Source organism: Anolis sagrei, chromosome 2 (assembly GCF_037176765.1).
Source record: "Anolis sagrei isolate rAnoSag1 chromosome 2, rAnoSag1.mat, whole genome shotgun sequence".
Classification (NCBI taxonomy): Eukaryota; Metazoa; Chordata; class Lepidosauria; order Squamata; family Dactyloidae; genus Anolis; species Anolis sagrei.
Genome location: NC_090022.1, coordinates 265,655,318 through 265,674,680, shown reverse-complemented (window position 1 = coordinate 265,674,680; position 19,363 = coordinate 265,655,318). Strand labels below are relative to the sequence as shown.

The 19,363-nt window shown below is 39.5% G+C and overlaps 1 protein-coding gene across 1 annotated transcript in view; it reads left to right on the top strand.

The window, feature by feature from the left end:
* The window catches only part of ARSB (arylsulfatase B), an 86,765-nt gene extending 67,931 nt beyond the window's left edge, over positions 1-18,834 (top strand). Inside the window, exons 7-8 of the mRNA XM_060761616.2 lie at positions 14,827-14,949; positions 16,419-18,834. Coding sequence (XP_060617599.2) covers positions 14,827-14,949; positions 16,419-16,684 — 389 coding nt within the window. The 3' untranslated portion in view covers positions 16,685-18,834. The remainder of the gene's footprint in view (positions 1-14,826; positions 14,950-16,418) is intronic.
* The last annotated feature ends 529 nt before the right edge of the window (positions 18,835-19,363 follow it).

The following is a 19,363-nucleotide window of genomic DNA, read 5'->3' as shown; positions in this document are numbered from 1 at the left end:
GAGCCATTTTAGCTACATTTAACAAACAGACATTTTATCCACTCTCTAAATTTTGGTGCTTAAATGTATTGCTTTGATGCATTGTTTGTTTTTTCATTGGTCAGGCAGCCAAGGTCTGAGACCAACTAAAGGTCTTGGCCCCAAGGAATCTTCTATAACTCTAGACATGAATCCCAACAGGGCAATAGTGCTTTCTTGTGTGATAGGACTTCATTTACCTCCAGTCCCCTGCATAGCCACCTGTGCCACCCAAAAACCTGCACTGAAGGAATGCTGCTGCATGGGGAGCTGTTCTTGAGAAAGATCTCCCTAATCTTCATTTTTCCTCTTTCTCTCCTCGTGTTTCCTCTCTCTCTCCCTATGTTTCCACCTTCTCTCCCTACTCTTCATGTTTCCCTTGTATCCTCACACCAATGGGAGACAGAGAAGGACTGTAATGAAAGCCTGACATAGGCATTATTTAAGAAAAGGGTGCTTCTTGGTACTGAAAAGTTCCATTGCAAGATAAAATTGAGAAAGGAATATTGTCCATAGGTAGTTTCCCTAAACTAAAATTTTAGAAATAAATAAAAATGTTGCACTTATCAAAGTGCAAATATGCCACCAAATGGGATAAGAAACCAAAAGGACTCAACAGGACAGTGATTCTCTAAGATATGTTATAGGTTAATGCAAAGGCCACTGCTCAATAAGACTGAATTATCTCAAAAATGTATCCTTCTAGTTCTCATTCTTATTTCGCCTTTAAAACAAATATTATCAGCGTGTCAAATATAAACAGTGCCAACTGGGGAAGACTCAATGTCCCCCATCCAACCAAAACATGGAACTTTTTTTCACATTGCAAATCTCAGTATTACTGCATTACCTGTAATAAATGTGCAGCTCACACTACCAAGGTTTTAACAATCTGACCAAAAAGCTGAACTGTATAATACATATTATATGGAGGTCAGGCTAGTTTTTATAAAGTTTCCTATCAAGGCTCTGTTAAAGGACATTGTGCTAGCCTTGGTTTATAAGTTAAACTTCTGAGAAACTGGAGGAAGAGGAGGGCCATAGTTCAGTGGCAGACTGAGTACTTGATATGGGAAACGTCCCAGGGCTCTCTCCCAAGTAACAATGGGCCAGTCTCCTCATTCAGTTATAAGGCAACTTCATGTATTCCTATCAGCTCACAGCTTATGAAAGTTATTGTTTTACACTGCTGCTCCCCAAATCCCTCAGACAGTATGGTCACTGTCCATGCTTTCCTCTTTAAAAACACTTTATTTATATTCCGCCCTTCTCCCCAAGGGGACTTAGAGTGGATTACAGCATTTTACACACATAGGCAAACATTTACAATTATATACAATGAGTCACAGAAACACAAACGAAGGCAAAGCTTCTCCTTTTCATTTCCGGCTTCTTGAGGCGTTGCTCATCTCTGCCTCTGGAGAGGTGTTTTTCTCTATTTTCAAGCCAAGTGTTGTCATCTCCTGATTGTGTGCCTGGCAAGACTGCTTGGAGCATCTCTTTGCCTTTTCCCATTTGAAATGGTACCTATTTATCTACTCACACAGTACATGCTTTCAAACTGCTAGGTTGGCAGGAACTGAAACTGACAAACCAGAGTTCACCCCATCTCACAGATAAAACTACCGACCTTCAGGTCAGCAATTCAGCAGCACAAGGATTTAACCCATCTCGCCACTGTGGCTCCTGAGAATCTAGGTGATGTAGTTTAAATCAAATAGTTCCCCAATGCTGTAATTTATATACATTGCTTAGATACTGGCTGATAGTGCTCTCCCCAAGACTTAATGGTCAGACATCAGCTTTGCAGGAAAAAAGTCTTACATTCAACCCTTGCTGTTATCAGATCAGACTGGCACAGATTACTTTTTGAAACCCTGCAGACCTGGAGCCTTTCACATCACATAATAATAGCCCTGTTATTCCACTTTAACTTACATGGTTCCATCCTGTGGGATCCTGATATCGGAAATTTGGTAATGCACTTGAACTTTGGCTCAGAACTGTAAATACTCCTTCCTAAATTATCAGTCTCAGGATTCTGTAGAACAGAACAATAGCAATTAAAGTGGAATACTGATGTCATAATTCTATAGTATGAATGGTGCCATTCAATGTAGACTAGCACTGATCAACCTAGAATCTTTAAACTGTATGGGCCTGAGTGCATGCACTCACTTCCAAACAGAATAGATGGCCATGACTTTTGTGGAAGATGGTGGCTACAGAGGATGATATTTGCAGTTCTAAGAGAACTGGAGTGTCCCAGTTTCTGGAAGAAAGCCAGAACAGAAGGTGCCAAACTAAATGGTAAGATCTAAGAATAAAGCCTGAGTCTCATAACTACACTGACCATTTAATGGAGTTTGACAGCAGCTTGACAGCACAATGTTTGTGACACATGCCCTGAATGTGCACTGCAGTATGCTTTGAGGGTGTTAAACCATAATAATCAGTCAAGGAATGCTCTGAAATAAAGTCCTTAATGTGTGTTTAGAATAAACCACAGTGCGCAGTGAAAACGATTAAGAGACAGTGCATTGCGGGGATGGGGGCGAGAATCCACATCCACAAATACTGTGGATCCTGGAACTGATTCAAGGTACATCAAGGCTTTGAACCCATTCCAGGATTTCTCAACTAATCATCTGCACACCAAAACTGTTTCCTACTCTGCTCGTTGGACAGTGGCCTAAGTGATTAGTGTAGATGTGTCATAGGACATTGATGAATGGATTCAAATTATAGGAAAAGAGGTTTCATTCTAGACATTGGGAAGAACTTCACGATGGTAAGAGCTGTTCAACAGTGAAATATGCTTCCTCAGAGGCTTTTAAGCAGGCTGTTGGGAGTGCTTTCATTGTGTTTTCCTGTATGGCAGGGGGTTGGATTAGCTGGCCCTTGTGGTGTCTTCCACTTCTATGATTCCATGAATTGGTTGGCCCTTATAGTATCTTCAACTTCTATGATTCCATAATCACACTGCTTCCATTGCAAGAAATATATGCTTTTGAGAGCAGGCTAGAATACAAGCTCCTCTATAAAATGTTTGTCATTTTATATGCTAATGAGGTTCCTTTTGGGGGGAAAAATAAACCAGTTTGAACTAGTGCTGCTTCCCTTCTCTCTGTAGGTCCAAGACTTTTTGTTTATATTATCTGAGGCTTAAATTTGTACCATACTTGAATGTTTTTAATTAGCCAACGGAACAATATATGTAATGTACAATGCATTTAATTCATACCTTCTTGCATTAGTTGTACTCCCATGTATGAAGGAACAAAACGTATATTTCAAACTTTGAAAAACGTCAGGGAAAGAGTGAGCAGTAGAGACTAGAAGCATTGGGTTTGGGAGGAATTATGACTTCCAAGTTAACATGCCCTCTTGTGAGTTCTGTGAACTGCAGTCCGAATAGTAGTTTTTCCTAACTCTGAGAAAAAAAAAATGTCTTTGACAATTCACAAAGAACTTCATCACTTTGACAGTGCCATAACTTCCCTTTATTGGGGTCCCTGGTACCACTTGTATCACATTCCTTTTTTTCAAATGTAAACAATTGTCTTCTGTACATTATCCTCAAAATCTTCCCATATTTGAGGCTCTCAAATACTCAAGTCATTAAAAAGGTAGCAAAGTTACTTGTTGGCTTTGGGGGATTCTGGGAGTTGTAGTCAGAAGAAAATCCTTTTTCAAGCTCTAAAATGCCTTTGTATATATTTTGCATATATTAGTTTCTTTAAGGAACTTTTGCATTGTCTTAGGAACTTCTTAAGATTGAGACGTGCCGATGTCAGTCTGCTCTGTTTCTTCATTACAGTAGAGTCAGGTGTAGTCATGTGAAACTTGCACCAGTACTTTGATGCACCTGTGGGCTGGATGAAGGCTAAACAATGAACCCAAACCCCAGAAAATGAGAGGTTCTGTGAGTAAGTGTCTTCTTGGTCTAGGATAGTCACAGAGCTTGGGAAAGATTCATATCTGTTACTAGAGTCCCAAGTGGCAATGCCTAGCCTAACTGCAGCTGTCATGGCTTTAAGGAACGGCTTTAAGAGCTGGCCATGTTGCCCTGCAGAAGAGAAGGCTTAAAGGAGACATGAAGCTTGTTTTCTCCTGTCCTGGAGACTAGGATGTGGAGCAATAGCTTCAAACTACAGGAGAGAAGATGCCACCTGAACATTAGGAAGAACTTCCTAACTGTGAGAGCTGTTCAGCAGTGAAACTCTCTGGCCCAGAGCGTGGTGGAGGCTCTTTGTTTAGAGGCTTTTAAATAGTGGCTGGATGACCATCTGTCAGGGGTGCTTTGAAGGCTATTTTCCTGCTTCTTGACAGGGTGTTGGACTGGATAGCTCATGAGTCCTCTTGCATCTCAATGACTCTATGGTTGTTAGCTGCCTTGAGTCCCTATGGGGAGAAGGGCAGAATAGAAATGAAGTTAATCACAGCAGCAGTAATACATATGACTGTCCTAAAGCTGATATCACATTAGCATTATAATGCAGAGGTGCTCATTTCCCTATCACCTGGTTTGCTCCTGCAGAATTCTGGGAAATGAAGTTTAGAGCGAAGCCTTTGGAATTCTCAGCCAAAGAACCCCTTGGCTTCCCTAAATTACATTTCCCAGGATTTTGCAGGAGCAAACCGGGCAATAGCAAAGTGGGGAAATCCATTTTATAATGCTAATCTGATACGGTCCCATATGTTTCATATCTTTCACCATTAGCTGTGATGGATATGCTTGATGGGAATTGCAATCCAACAACACAACCTCTGAACTCACAACCTCTGAGGATGCTTGCCACAGATGCAGGCGAAATGTCAGGAAATAATGCTTCTAGAACATGGCCATACAGCCTGAAAAACTTACAACAACCCAGTGATTCCAGCCATGAAAGCCTTTGACAATAAATCCAACAACATCTGGAAAGCCATCCATTTCCCATCCCCATTTTAGAAACACCACCAGCATAACACTAGTTACCATTTTGCAGCTGTTCCTTTGTCCTCTCATCAATCCTAGAAACACCTCTCTTTGCTAGCAAGAGTGGAAAGAATATTTCTATGTTGAATGGCTCACATGTTAAGCAGGTGCCTAAGATGTGATTTGCCAGCAACTCATAAGGTTATGCCTAGGCCAATTCCATAGACATAATTACGGAGCAGACCAAAAGAAGAACAGATGTTGTTGATGAATAATCCGCATTTCATCCATCATAGTACATGAGCCATCACAATTATGTTTTGTTCATCATAGTACATTAGCAATCAGTAATCTTCCACATACTGCTAGTAAATCCTTTCCCTTTTTTGCTTATGTTCAGTGAAGGGTGGCTAGCAAGAAAAAAATGCCTGTGGAAAGTAAGCTCACATGTTAGGCATTGAGGAATAAATGACTGGCCATGGCTCTGCTTCAAAACGAAGTATTATATTTACATGGTTTCACTCTTCTCTGCAGTTTCTCTCCACGTCACAAAATGGACCATCTGCATGTTGGCATGGACCACAAATACTGGAATACAGAGTGTCTTAAGTTTTGTGGTTAGGTTTTCACTAAATACTACGTTACACCAAAGCTATGTATTCTTTGATCACTTGCCACGCAAGGAGGGGGAAAGGTTCTCTCTCATCATGTTAATCATAGACTAAAGAACGAACGTATTTGGTTCATTTTTAAAGGCATTTTTGTAAAAAAAAAAGAAAAAAAGAAAATAATATATTCAGCCTATTTATAGGTCTTCTTCTGGTTTTGATAGCAAAGCTCTTATTTAAGAAGTGAATAAATGAAAAATATAAATAATGGCTTTTCTATAAAAATTCTGTAATTGTTACCACATCCATTTGTATAGAGTTGCATTCAGTCTGAATATTTTTGGGAGCAGAAGCCATTCTTTTATCCACATTTTACTGTGCAGCTTTTAATGTATGATCGTAGGGGAATAAATGTGTGGGGCTGCTTTTGAAGACTGTTCAGAAGTTTCAAGTAGTCCATCATGCAGCAGCCAGATTGGCATTGAATGTTTGCCATATATGTATATATTGTAATCCACCCTGAGTCCCCTGTGGGGTGAGAAGGGTGGAATATAAAAACTGTAAATAAATAAATAAATAAATAAAACAATCAATATATATCACAATCAATAAACCAATCTCATGCTCAGCGTTCGCCAACTCAAAGTCCATACTTCATTCCACATTCTCTATTCCTATCCGTTGTTGTAGTCCTTTATTTATCTGCCAGATTGCCCAAATGCCTGGTCCCAAATCCATGTTTTTAATTTCCTTCTAAAGGAAAGGAGAGATGTCGCTGATCTAATTTCCCTGGGAAGTGAATTCCATAGGTGAGGGGCCACCACTGAGAAGGCCCTGCTCCTTGTCCCCGCCAATCTCACTTGTGATAGAGGCGGGACCGAGAGCAGGGTCTCCCCAGAAGATCTTAAACTCCGAGGTGGGACGTAGAGGGAGATCCGTTTGGACAGATACGCTGGGCCGGAACCATTTAGGGTTTTGTAGGTCAAAACCAGCACTTTGAATTGTGCTCGGAATTGGATTGGCAGCCAGTGGAGCTGACATAGCAGAGGGGTGGTATGCTCCCTGTATGATGCTCCGGTGAGTACTCTGGCTGCCTCCCGCTGGACTAATTGAAGTTTCCAAACAGTCTTCAAAGGCAACCGCACTTAGAGTGCATTGCAGTAATCTAATCGGGATGTAACAAGAGCGTGGACCACTGTGGCCAGATCTGACTTCCCAACTCACATTTGGATTCACATTTAACTCACATTTGGATTGATTAATATGATTATCTGATTATCTGGCTTTGGATATATGCACAATAGTCATCTAATGTTTACATAAGTAAAGGTTTTCCCCTGACAATAAGTCCAGTCGTGCCCTCCTCTGGGGGTTGGTGCTGAGCACCATTTCTAAGCTGAAGAGCTGGTGTTGTCCGTAGTCACCTCCAAGGTCATGTGGCTGGCTTGACTACATGGAGTGCCATTACCTTCTCACTGGAGCGGGACCTATTGCTCTACTCCCATTTGCATGTTTTCGAACTGCTAGGTTGGCAGAAGCTGGGGCTAACAGCGGGAGCTCTCACCACTCCCCGGATTCGAACCTGTGACCTTTTGGTCAGCAAGTTCAGCAACTCAGCTCTTTAACTCACATTGCGTGTCAATGTTTACATATGTTGTTTAAATTATGTTTAAAATTGTTGTTTAATTGCTTTTAATTGTTGTTGTTGTTCAGGCATGAATAATGCCACTTATGTAAGCCACCCAGAGTCCCCTTCGGGGTGAGTAGGGCGGGATATAAATGTCGTAAGTAAGTAAATAAATAAATGCATGTGGCAATTGACCAAAATTGGGAGAAATTGTTTATATTTCTTCAAATGCAGTTCTTCAAGTTTATAGTTCTTCAAACCTCGTAGGTCTAGTTTTATGTGAATTCTGCAACAAAATGCAAATTTGGATGACTAAGATGTCCTGGCCTACTGCAGTGAAGCTTAGCCTCTGATGGGAATGGTAAGCAAATGTTATGTGTAGAGAGACTTCTTTACAGTTAAGGGCAAGAGGTTAGGCCACAAACTTTATTACTTTCTCCCTCCTAGATAACTAGGCTAAAACTCTGTTTTCTATTTTTTTTAATTGCCCTTTATTCAGTAACAACCACACAAAATAGATACTAGATGCCTTGGCATTTTTAAAATATACATTATGGCTGCACTATACTGTCTGATATTTGCTTTTGTAAACTAAATTTCAGAAAGTTTGAATCAATTTAGAACAAGTCGTATGGAATGTACACAAAATGATGAAGGATTTCAATTTTCCAGGCCAGATAATAAATGCCATGTGTGGCACTATACCTCATGATTTTCAAAGTCATCTTGTGTCTGGCAATCTTTTCCTTTCATTTGTTTTCCATGTTGAAAGCAGAGCAAGAAAGCTGCTAGAAAGCATAATGAAATTTGCAGAGATCAAGAAATAAAATAAACCAACATAATTTGCTCTGGAAGTCTAGAGTGGGCTGGGCAGGCGTATTTTGCACATATAAACAGTGTGGGAAAGTGCCTGTTCTGAGAGAGCATATCAAATCTCATGGAAACGTTTAATCATCAGCGCTTCTCCAAAAGGAGCGTTTCTTCATAAATGACTTCATCCACCACCCAATAAAATGCTGTGCATGTCATTAAAGCTATGGATGAATTACCTATTGTCAGAAAGTAGGAGAAAGTTGCGACCCATCCTGTGGTAGCCTAAGGCCAATTCAAACTCAGCCATACAGCTGCAGTGAAATAATGACAATAATATGAATGATCTTGCTTACACAGATGTTATAGAGATTGTTGAGATAATATACATGAAGAGCTTTGAATGTTGTTTAACTGCTAAGTTTGGGGCAGGTACCTATCAGATGTTTGGCTTCAGGACTGACTGTGCCATCTATAAGTAGTCACCTCATGAAAAGTCAAGTGAGGTAATTAATTTACTTATTCTTGTTTCAGTTTTATAGCCCAGGGCCAACTTGTAGGATTTTCAGATTTTGTTGTTGTTTATTTGTTCAGTTGCTTCTGACTCTTCGTCACTAGCCCACAGCAGAGCTCCCTGTCAGCCATTGCTACCCCCCCCCCCCAGCTCCTTCAAGGTCAAGCCAGTCACTCCAAGGATACTATCCATCCATCTTTCCCTTGATCAGCCCCTCTTCCTTTTTCCTTCCATTTTCCTATTATCCCCCACCACCACTGAAGTCCTTGTTGTTGAAACAACTGTCCTTTATGATATGGGGAGGGGGAGTAACCAGCACAAACCGGGGAAATGGTTTTCCTCCTTCAATTCCCCCCTGTAAAATGAACAACCCTTCTCTCTCTAGTGCCCCCTCATGGCCTCCATCTGGATACTGACTAGTCAAACAACAATTTCAGACTATTAAAATTGTGCTAATTTACAAGGCTGCTAAAATGCCCCACATTATTTAGAAACAAGTTAATTGTAGGACTCTCTCCTTCTGAATGATTCTGTCAGCTTATCAGGAGAAACTTACTTCTATTTCCTCTATTTCCTCCTTACCACTGGTACCCTCACTCCTGGTACAACTGATTGTTACTTTCAGGCCAGGTCACCAGCCATGGAAAGAGCAGAAAGGACCAGAGTCACAGCAGGGTTTATTACATTTTGAAACAAGTGCTTGAGATCATTAAGTTCAGGATCTAAAAGTAGCTCGCTGCATTGCTGACGCTGCCACCCTCTTCCCAGCCCTTTGATGGTTTATACCATTACTTGCATGTGTAATCTGCTGGTTTTAAAAAGGCTTTAATTCTGTGGATAGTTTAATAGTTTTTAACAATATCTTGAATTTTTCTATATGTGTTTGTAAGTGGTTTTATCTGTATTGATTTTTATTTTTGAAAGTCCCCATTGAGAGAATTGACAGGATATAAATGAATAAACAAGTCATTTTTATTTTGGTTTACTTTTGGCTGATAAGCGGGATATTTGTTTTCCCTCTAAAAATTACTTACATGGTATTGAAAATATATCTTCACAATAATATTTTACATCGTATGGGTTGGAAGGAATTATTCCTTCCAACCCAATGTGAAACTGCCCAGTTTCGTTATTATAGATCAGGTATGGGCAAACTTCAGCCCTCCAGGTGTTTTGGACTTCAACTCCCACAATTCCTAACAGCCTCAGGCCCTTTCCTTTTGCCTGTCAGTTGCTTAAGCTGAGAAATAAGAGAAATTAAATATAAATGGAAGGTTTGATAGAATGGATAAAAGGTGGCAAAGCCAATTTAAACATTGTACAGAAACTAAGAAAATCATGCTCATGGTTAAATATCTAGGGGAAATATGGGATTTGGGTGATGAGTGGTGTGGTTGAGAGGGTTTTCACATTTAAAAATTAATAAAAATATTATTGGGGGGAAATGCATACATGCATTTGCACAATAAAGGAAGCTACTGCCTAGAATTTGCAATACCTTTAATCTTGATCATAGGGTCATCATAAGTTGAAGCCAACTGGACACCACATAGCAATAAATGTACAACCTTATTTCTTCAACTCCAATGGGCTTTCTCACTCAAAATCCATTCCTGAATATTCATTAGGTTGTTTGAAACGTATTACTTAGTAAATGGAGCAGTTCGGTATTTATTTTGGACTAGGGGAGGTATGAATCAAGAAAATGTGGAAATCTCTGCTCTACACAACTGCTCTGCTGCATTCCTCCTTAACTCTCATTTCAACATTCAGTGGAAATCTTGGAATTCCAGTGTAGGGAGGAGTATTCAGAAGGTTTAGTCAGAACCCTCTAATGCCACCTCCAAAACCCCAGGATTGGAACCATGTCAGTTTAGAGTAAAATAATAGCAAGTGAGCGAAGTTGTGTGAACGTGCCCTTAGTTACTTCCTACTGTAAAAAAGGCATATTTTGCGCTTGGAAAAGCCTGTTGTTTATTTGTTCAGTCGCTTCCAACTCTTCGTGAACTCATGGACCAGTCCATGCCAGAGCTACCTGTCAGCTGTGACCAACCCCAGTTCCTTCAAAGTCAAGCTAGTCACTTCAAGGATACCATCCATCCATCTTGCCCTTGGTGGGCCCCTCTTCCTTTTCCCTTCCATTTTCCCTAGCATCATAGTCTTCTCTAAGCTTTCCTGTCTTCTCATGATGTGACCAAAGTACTTCATCTTTACCTCTAATATCCTTCCCTCTAGTGCACAATTGGGCTTTATTTCCTGAAATATGGACTGGTTGGATCTTCTTGTGGTCCAAGGCACTCTCAGGATATTCCTCCAACACCACAGTTCAAAAGCATCTATCTTCCTTCACTCAGCCTTCCTTATGGTCCAGCTCTCACAACCATAGGTTACTACAGGAAATATCATTGCTTTAAATATGTGGATCTTCATTGCTAGTGTGATGTCTCTACTCTTCACTATTTTCTCGAGATTAGCCATTGCTCTCCTCCCAAGAAGGAAATGCCTTCTGATTTCCTGGCTGTAGTCTGTGTCTGCAGTGAGCTTCATGCCTAGAAATACAAAGTCTGTCACTGCCTTCATGTTTTCTCCCTCCATTTGCCAGTTATTAATCAGTCCGGTTGCCATAATCTTGGGTTTTTTTTAGTGTTTAACGGCAACCCAGCTTTTGCACTTTCTTCTTTCACCTTGGTTACGAGGCTCCTCAGTTCCTCTGCACTTTCAGCCATCAAAGTGGTATCATTTGCATATCTAAGGTTGTTAAAGTTTCTTCCAGCTATTTTAACCACAACCTTGGATTCATCAAGCACCACACATCACATGATGTGTTCTGCATAGAAGTTGAATAGGTTGGGTGAGAGTATACAAGCTTGCCATATACCTTTTCCAGTCATGAACCAATCTGTTGTTCCATGGGTAGTTCTTACTGTTGCTACTTAGTTGTTATACATATTCCTCAGGAGACAGACAGGGTTACTTGGGATCCCCATACCACCAAGAACTTGCCACAATTTGTTATGATCCACACAGTCAAAGGCCTTAGAATAGTCAATAAAACAGAAATAGATGTTTTTCTGGAACTCCCTGCCTTTCTCCATTATCCAGCAGATATTGGCAATTTGGTCTCTCGTTCCTCTGCCATTTCTGAACTCAGCTTGTACATCCAGCAATTCTCGCTCCATGTATTGCTGGAGTCTACCTTGCAGGATATTCGGAAAAGCCTGATGAGGCAAAAAAAAAAAAGTAATGTGGCTCTCACCCATGCCACCTGGGGTCATTTGGAGGACACACAATTGGATTTTCATAGGAGGAATGTTATGAGGTTTCGTGTTAGAGGAAGGAACTGGAAAATCCACCTCTGAGTATCCCTTGCCTCGGAACAACCTATAAAATTCATGAGATCACCATAAGAGACTTACAGATACATGTCATAGGGTGTGTTGCCCTATAAAATAAAAATAAAAAACATTATTACTATAGCCAGCTGGTTTGAGCTGTGAGACAGAGTAGGGATAGAGTTAAAGAAAACGGTATAAATTGTGGCTTATGTGTGTATTTGTCTAAGAGATTTGTAGCATTGTGGTTATTCCAGGCTGCATCCATCTCACTAGGCTGGCAGCTTTGGAGTACATGTTGATTATAATATTTACTGCAGATTAAAGGTCCAACCATGTTCTCAGGCCTCCCACAGCACTGATGGTTACATACGCTTTCCCTTGTGCTAGTGCAGAAGCAAAAATGCATTCCTGAGTGCATACAAGGATGTGGATGCACACACACATATTACTTCTAGGTGAAATGATACAAATTCACTGGGTTCTGAAATCATCTATCCTTTTCTAGAAAGAGGCTTTTTTTTGGTGCCATCATTTCCACACAAACTTTGAGATGTGCCATAGCTTACACCGGGGCCTTTAACACTGTAAATGGCAAATCCTAGGATTTAATAGGATGGAATTATAGCGGTTAAAGTAAAATCACACTATGTAGTGTGAAAAGCCCCCAGAAATTAGCGATTTCAATGTTTCTAGAGAACAGTTTGCTCCCATAAGGGGAACTAATGGACTGCCAGAAATGACAACACTTTTCTAATGGGTTAGGGACTGCAGCACTGTCAGAAAGCAGAATTGGTTGGAAAGCGGACACGACATTGGGAACATGAGAGAATTACAGAGGTTTGCTTGAGGCCAACCATGTGCATGCATGTGCTGCTTGAAAAATCTGCACACGAGAGTTTAGTCTCAAGTGAGTCTCCATAAGCAAGAAAAACCGGCCAAGAAGAAGGTCATTAAAATTGAATGTGCAGGTTGTGAAGGAGCCAGCCACTGGAAAGGAAAGTGTCAAAAAGTAAAGGAAGCCTATGTAATGCAGGGGAGTAGTAAAGGTGGGGGTGGTGCTCATCCCCATTTCTAAGCTGAAGAGCCAGCGTTGTCTATAGACACCTCCTAGGTCATGTGGCCGCTTGACTGCATGGAGTGCCGTTAACTTCATGCCAAATCAGTATCTATTGATCTACTCACATTTGCATGTTTTTGAACTGCTAGGTTGGTAGAAGCTGGGGCTAACAATGGGAGCTCACCCCATTCCTCAGATTCAAACCACCAACTGCAAGTTCTGCAGCTTAGTGGTTTAACCCGCTGCACCATCACAGCCTCACAGGGGGATATTGGGACCTATTTAAGAGGTGAATTACCACTTCTAGCAGCTTCTAGAAAGGATTATTCACATTTTTTTGTGCAAGAAAAAAGACAATCCAGGTGAGTGTAGAATGGCTTGCTAGGGGAAACAAATCACATTGCTCAAAGTACTGGTTCCTGGGCCAGTGCCAGTCCCTCACATTTTTCCAAGAAAGAAAGAAAGAATTACAGCCAATGGGCAAAAATATAGTGTCATTTCCCAGCATGCTGGGGTAGAAAAACTACTTGGCCCTCACAAGGGCTGCATAGAAGATAGAATTTTAGCAGGTCACAGTTGTGTGACAAACATGGGAGTTTCTTCTCCTATTCAACTGTGAAAGGTGTACAAGGCTTGCCTTGTATTTGAAGGCTATAAAAACAGCCTTGGAGGCCACGTACAACTCCAGAGCTAGACTTTATCTATACCACCTCATATAGACTTTGCCAATGTTTTTGGTTCATGGTTTGTTTCACCACTCTTGCTGAAAATAATGCCTTTCAACACCAGCATTCTGTTCATTATCAATATCTTGACATTTAGTATCTGAAAAAAATTACAGAACTTTTCACTGGTTGCTCATGGTGAGAACATAATGTCTGTATGGAATGTGTGTTTTTTGGAATATAGTAATAATTTCTTGCTTGAAGAGAGCAACAAGTAATTTTACAAAGTATTTCCACTGCAAAAAAGTACAGTTGGCCCTTGGTATCCACTAGGATTTGTTTCCAGGACTCCCTGCGGATAGCAGAATCCATGCATGCTCAAGTCCTCTTATAGACAGTGATCTAGTAAAAGGATGCCTCTTATATAAAATGTCAAAATCCAGTTTTGCTTTTCGGATTTAAAAAAAATTAAGCCATGGATGGTTGAATTTCTGCTCACAGAATCCATGGGCATGGAGGAGCAACTGTATTATAAAATTGCATGATTCTGAAAACTGTTTAGTTTGGGGCTCAATCTGAACAAAATTTGCACATTTGTTAATGGGAAAACACTATTTTCTGTGCATGAAACTCCCTTTTCTGCACATAAAATGATATATCTGCATTCTAATACACTTTCTACACAAAAAACCCTCTTTCCTCCATAGAAATTGCCCCAAAAAAGGGAAGTTGTGCACCATATGTCTCAAATGGGATCTGTTCTTGTCTGTCTAGGATTGTCCTTGTCAGGGTTTCCTGACATTTGAGATATAATAGTCTTTCAATCCTTAGTAGTTGGTATGCTTCCAGATTTGTCCCACAGGTGTTTGTTCGGTTTTTACCTGGATTGGCCCAAGACATTTTGTGCCTGAATAGGAAATATAATCTCATCCTCCAAATCAAGGTGCACAGTTCCTAGCCACATTATCAGCTCATGCAGAAACCCCATAAAAACCTTGCTCTCTATAGTAGGAAAATGATAACAAAAACAAATTATGTAACATAATGGTTGAAAGTTTGTGATATGCAGAATCATCTATGTGAAGTAACTACTTCACACACCCAAGTGACCGGACCAACTTTTTCTTTATGTTTAGATTATTTTGTAATTGGTCAAAAAATTTCTTACAAAATACAATATATAAATTTCCATATATTTGCTGCCACAACTGCATTTTAAAAGCAAACAGTACAATTGCACAGCAGATCTAAGTCTCATATTCTGTTCTTAGGTGCAGGTAGCAGCCATGTAGCTTCACCACGAAGTAATTATTCATGGGAAGATTCAATTTTCAATACTTCTATACATGCTGCAATTCGACATGGAAAGTGGAAACTACTAACAGGCAATCCAGGTAATTTTTTGAATTCTTACAAGTTTCACTAGACCTTGGAAAAGTTACTTTTTTCTTACTAAAACTTCCAGAATCCCCTACAATATGGCCAAGGGCCATGCAAAATTGAATGTTGTGTAATATACATACCAATATTTGTTATATTACATTTGTGATTTCTCAATCTTGTAGTCTGATTTGCAAAGTAATTGATGTCTCATAGGTTGATTGATAAAGCTGATCAATATCTCCCCACGTTTAATTGTATATTACTTGCATTTTTCACAATGTTGAAACTGGACATAGTATAATTCTTATAGAGTCATAGACTCATAGCGTTGTAAGAGACTTCATGGGCCATCCAGTCCAACCACCTGCCAAGAAGCAGGAAAACTGCATTCAAAGAACCCCTGACAGATGACCATCCAGCCCCTGTTTAAAAGTCTCCAAAGAGAGAACCTCCAACACTACACTTTCTTCCCTCCTTCAAGTTATTTATTTCAATGGGACTGTTCTTCAGAAATGTACTATATCTCTAGACCAATAGTTTCTAAACTTGAGTTCCTAGATACTTGATTCTGGCTTCTTGAATTCTTGACCTTTGACCATGCTGGTTGGGCCTTCTAGTCATTGATCTCAAACAATATCTGATGACCCAAGTTTGGGTCAAGAAGTAGTATGGATAATTTGTCAGAACAATGTATTGGCAGGATAATTTCTTTGCCAGTAAGAACTCCAACCCATATACAAATTTTACTTGCAGGTTAGTGTCTTGTGGTGGCACTTATGTGTCATCTTTTCATATGAGCACAATATGAAATTATAGTGAAATATGCTAATGTACTGTAATTTAAATAAATTAACATATTTAAATACTATTTATTTATTTTATATATAATATACATTTTTGTATATTATATACAATGTATATAATATATTTTATTATATACATTATATAATAAAAATAATATAATTTTATATATAATATAAAAACAATATAAAAATATCGTAAATAAATAATATTTATTTACTACCAACATTCAAATTCAATTCAGAGAGCAGGAATGTTTGAGCTTCCAAATATTTTGGATTTAAATTGCCTACAGTCATTGAACTTTGGCCATGCTGGTCGGGACACATAGGATGCAGGTCCAAATAACAGTAGGATAATTTATTTCCCTGATTTAAAATATAAATTTCTTTCCTATCACATCTAAACGAACTAGCAAGCAACATTTTATTTTAAAACAACTGATAAAATGTCTTAACTTACCATATAAAAAACAACAATGAAAGCACAAGATTGGCACACTTTTATGCCAGGAACTTTTCTTATTCCCCATTGGCAGATCAAAACAGAAAAAACCCAGTTCCAGATTGCTAATTCTATTCCATCCTTCTGAAATTAAGTTAGATCTGTGAGCATGCTGGGGAGAAATATTATGAAACTGCTCCAACTAACCTCTAATCCTCTCTGATCCTGTGCTTAGGTTGCAGTCACTGGTTTCCACCACCATCTTTATTCAATGAGTCAAAGACATTGTCATCTGACGCACCAACAAAGAAACTTTGGCTCTTTGATATCGTTCATGATGCTGAGGAAAGAAATGATTTATCTGATCAATACCCTGACATCGTGAAAAAGCTCCTCTTGCGCCTCCAGCACTACTATAAGAACTCTGTTCCTGTGTTCTACCCAGATGATGATCCTCGATGTGATCCAGAGGCAACTGGAGCCTGGGGGCCTTGGATGTAAGGGGAAAGCGTACACTGCACAGGGGAATGCACATCCTAACTGCATTAATTATTCTGTACAAGAACAAATGATTGCAAAGGTTTTTCTCCCCACTGGGCAAGATTACAAGAATTTCTGTGCATGGTTTTTGGCACTTCAAGATGCATTTGAAGGAAATTCATCTGTACTGAAAACATGCAGACCTTTTACTCAAAAATGTGAGTCTAGCTCAACATTTCCAGTCGATTTTGCACAAAAAAATACCATTTTCTGTGCAAAAATGTTTTCCTACCTCCAGTTTGAAATGAGATTTTTTTTTTCTACTAAAAAGTCCCGAAATCAAAAAATCTTCTCAATAGGGTGTCTTAATATGTTGTGATGCACTTTTTTGCACAATGTACAGCTTTCTCCTCCAATGTTTTTCGGCCACTTCCCAATTGCTGCTGCCTGACATGCTTGCCTCACTCTGCCTAATTATAGGGTCAACCCTTCAGTGTCCTTGTGTACCAGTGCACACAAATGTACACACATGAATCAGCCTGGAAACTCAGGGAAACAGCAGATGCTTTGGCTCTGATTTATTTTTACTTTTTTGGCATCAGCTTCAGTCCTCTGAATTCAGTTCTTTCTCAAAAGCCCAGTTGGGAGATCCAATTTCATCTCTGATTGTGTCTGAAGTTCTCTTACAGTCATAAAATATGCCACTTGGATGTTAGTTTTTGTCTATGACATGTCTCCAAAGCAGTGTGTAAAATGATGCCGCTTTCCTAAAATCAGTGGCCAGCTGGGAAACATTATTTTTGTTGGAAAGCTCTGAGTCATGGGGCAGGGAGCAGGATTTTCTAAATTATTTTACATCTGAAGTCAGATGCTTGATTGCAGACTTGCCAGCAGACAGCTTTCAGTAGAGGCTGATGTTGTAAAGAAGGTGGAATGAGCCAGTTGTTGGAAATCTCATGCCATTCCATTTGCTCACCTTTGCCTTGTCATTATATCTATAATGGATCTATTCCATAATGATTGTGAGTGCAACCTTCTAACCCCTACTCACCAAAGTCTTAGCAATACTAGGGTTCATATCAACCCAGTACCCAAAATGTGTAGTTTTTGCAGTGCAATCTTATTCCAATTATCAAAGACTTCTGAGTAAACATTTCAGTCCTGAGATAAGAAAGCAGGCTGTCCTAAAGATCAGTTTTGGTTATAAAATAATAGAAGGAAAATATACAGTTATCATGACAGAGGTTGCTCAAAAAGCTGCTTTTTAATTTGTTGATTATTATTAACAACAAAAACAACAACAACAACAACAACAACAACTTTATTTTGTACCTTGCCTCCATCTCCTCGATGGGACTTGGGGTGGCTTACATGGGGAGAAGCCTGAAATTCCACATTCCACATAGTTAAAATAAAATATAACAATGAAATTCATAAAAACATTTCAATAATATAAAACAACAGCAGAATACAATATATAGCAAATATCTAACAACCCTCAGTGGTCTGAATAGAACACAGTTCTCAGTTCAGGCAGTGACTGGTGCAAATAAATGACCTTGAGTTGGAGCTGAATGTTTACTGATGACACCAAATTAAAAAAATGGAGATTGTTAAAAAAAATCCTCCAGGAGGATCTTTCCAAAAAGACAGTTGGTCAGATGCAATTCAGTATAATTACTGTATACTGTAAAGCCAAGCTTTAGCACAGCTGGTTAATCACCAGCAGCAATAGATCACACCAATCGAATGGTTGGTCAGGTTGAGCACCCAACCTTCAGCCCAGCTCACTGTCCACCTAAGCAGTTCGAAAACAGCTGTGAATAGTGAAATTAGGCACCGCTTAAGTGGTGAGGTATTTTAAAGCACCATAAAAAGGAAATACCAAAAAATTATGATGAACAAAGAAAGGAGGAAGTCTGTGATCAAGGGCTCTTTGCCATAGAGGATGGGGTGACAGCAACCCTCTGTGGCCAGAATCAAGCACAACCTCCAGGACACTCAAGTTGGGAAAATGATGACATATACCTCTACCTGTTGACTGTCCTGTCTGTTTAACGGCATTGAATGTTTGCTGTGTGTGTGTTCAGTGATCTGCCCTGAGTCCCCTTTGGGATGAAAAGGGCATAATATAAATGCTGTAAATAAATAAATAAATACACTCATGTTTATGTTGCTCTCATGTATAAATTGGGGGCATGTGGATTTTGACATGACTCATGGATAGGTTAAAGATAATTCCACAGAGAGCAGAATGTACCAATGCCAACTCAGAGAATCAGCTGCCCTTGGCTGCCACCACCATTTCTGCACCCAAGCATTCAAAGAGGCTAGAACCAGTACTATGGCAGAGAAAAGGATGGTTCCTTTTTTGATAAGAGTTAAAGTAGAACACTCACACTGAACTGTGTATAAGTCAACCCAGGTTTTTTGAGTTGATTTTTAAATTAAAATTTCTAGACTTATTCATGAGTATATGAGGTAAGTATAAATAAATGCAAGAAAGGTAAGAACCTAAAATATTGAGTTTGCATGCTTACTGACAAAATATACTCATATGGTCTCAACTGGTAGTAATTGGCCTGGCAAGTGATCTTAAGATCATGCTGACTCAATGTGTGACAGCCTTGAAATGGGTGAACTCCATGCCAAGGATCATTAGGAAATAAAGCTGCCTTACATCATTATTGTAAGGAGTCC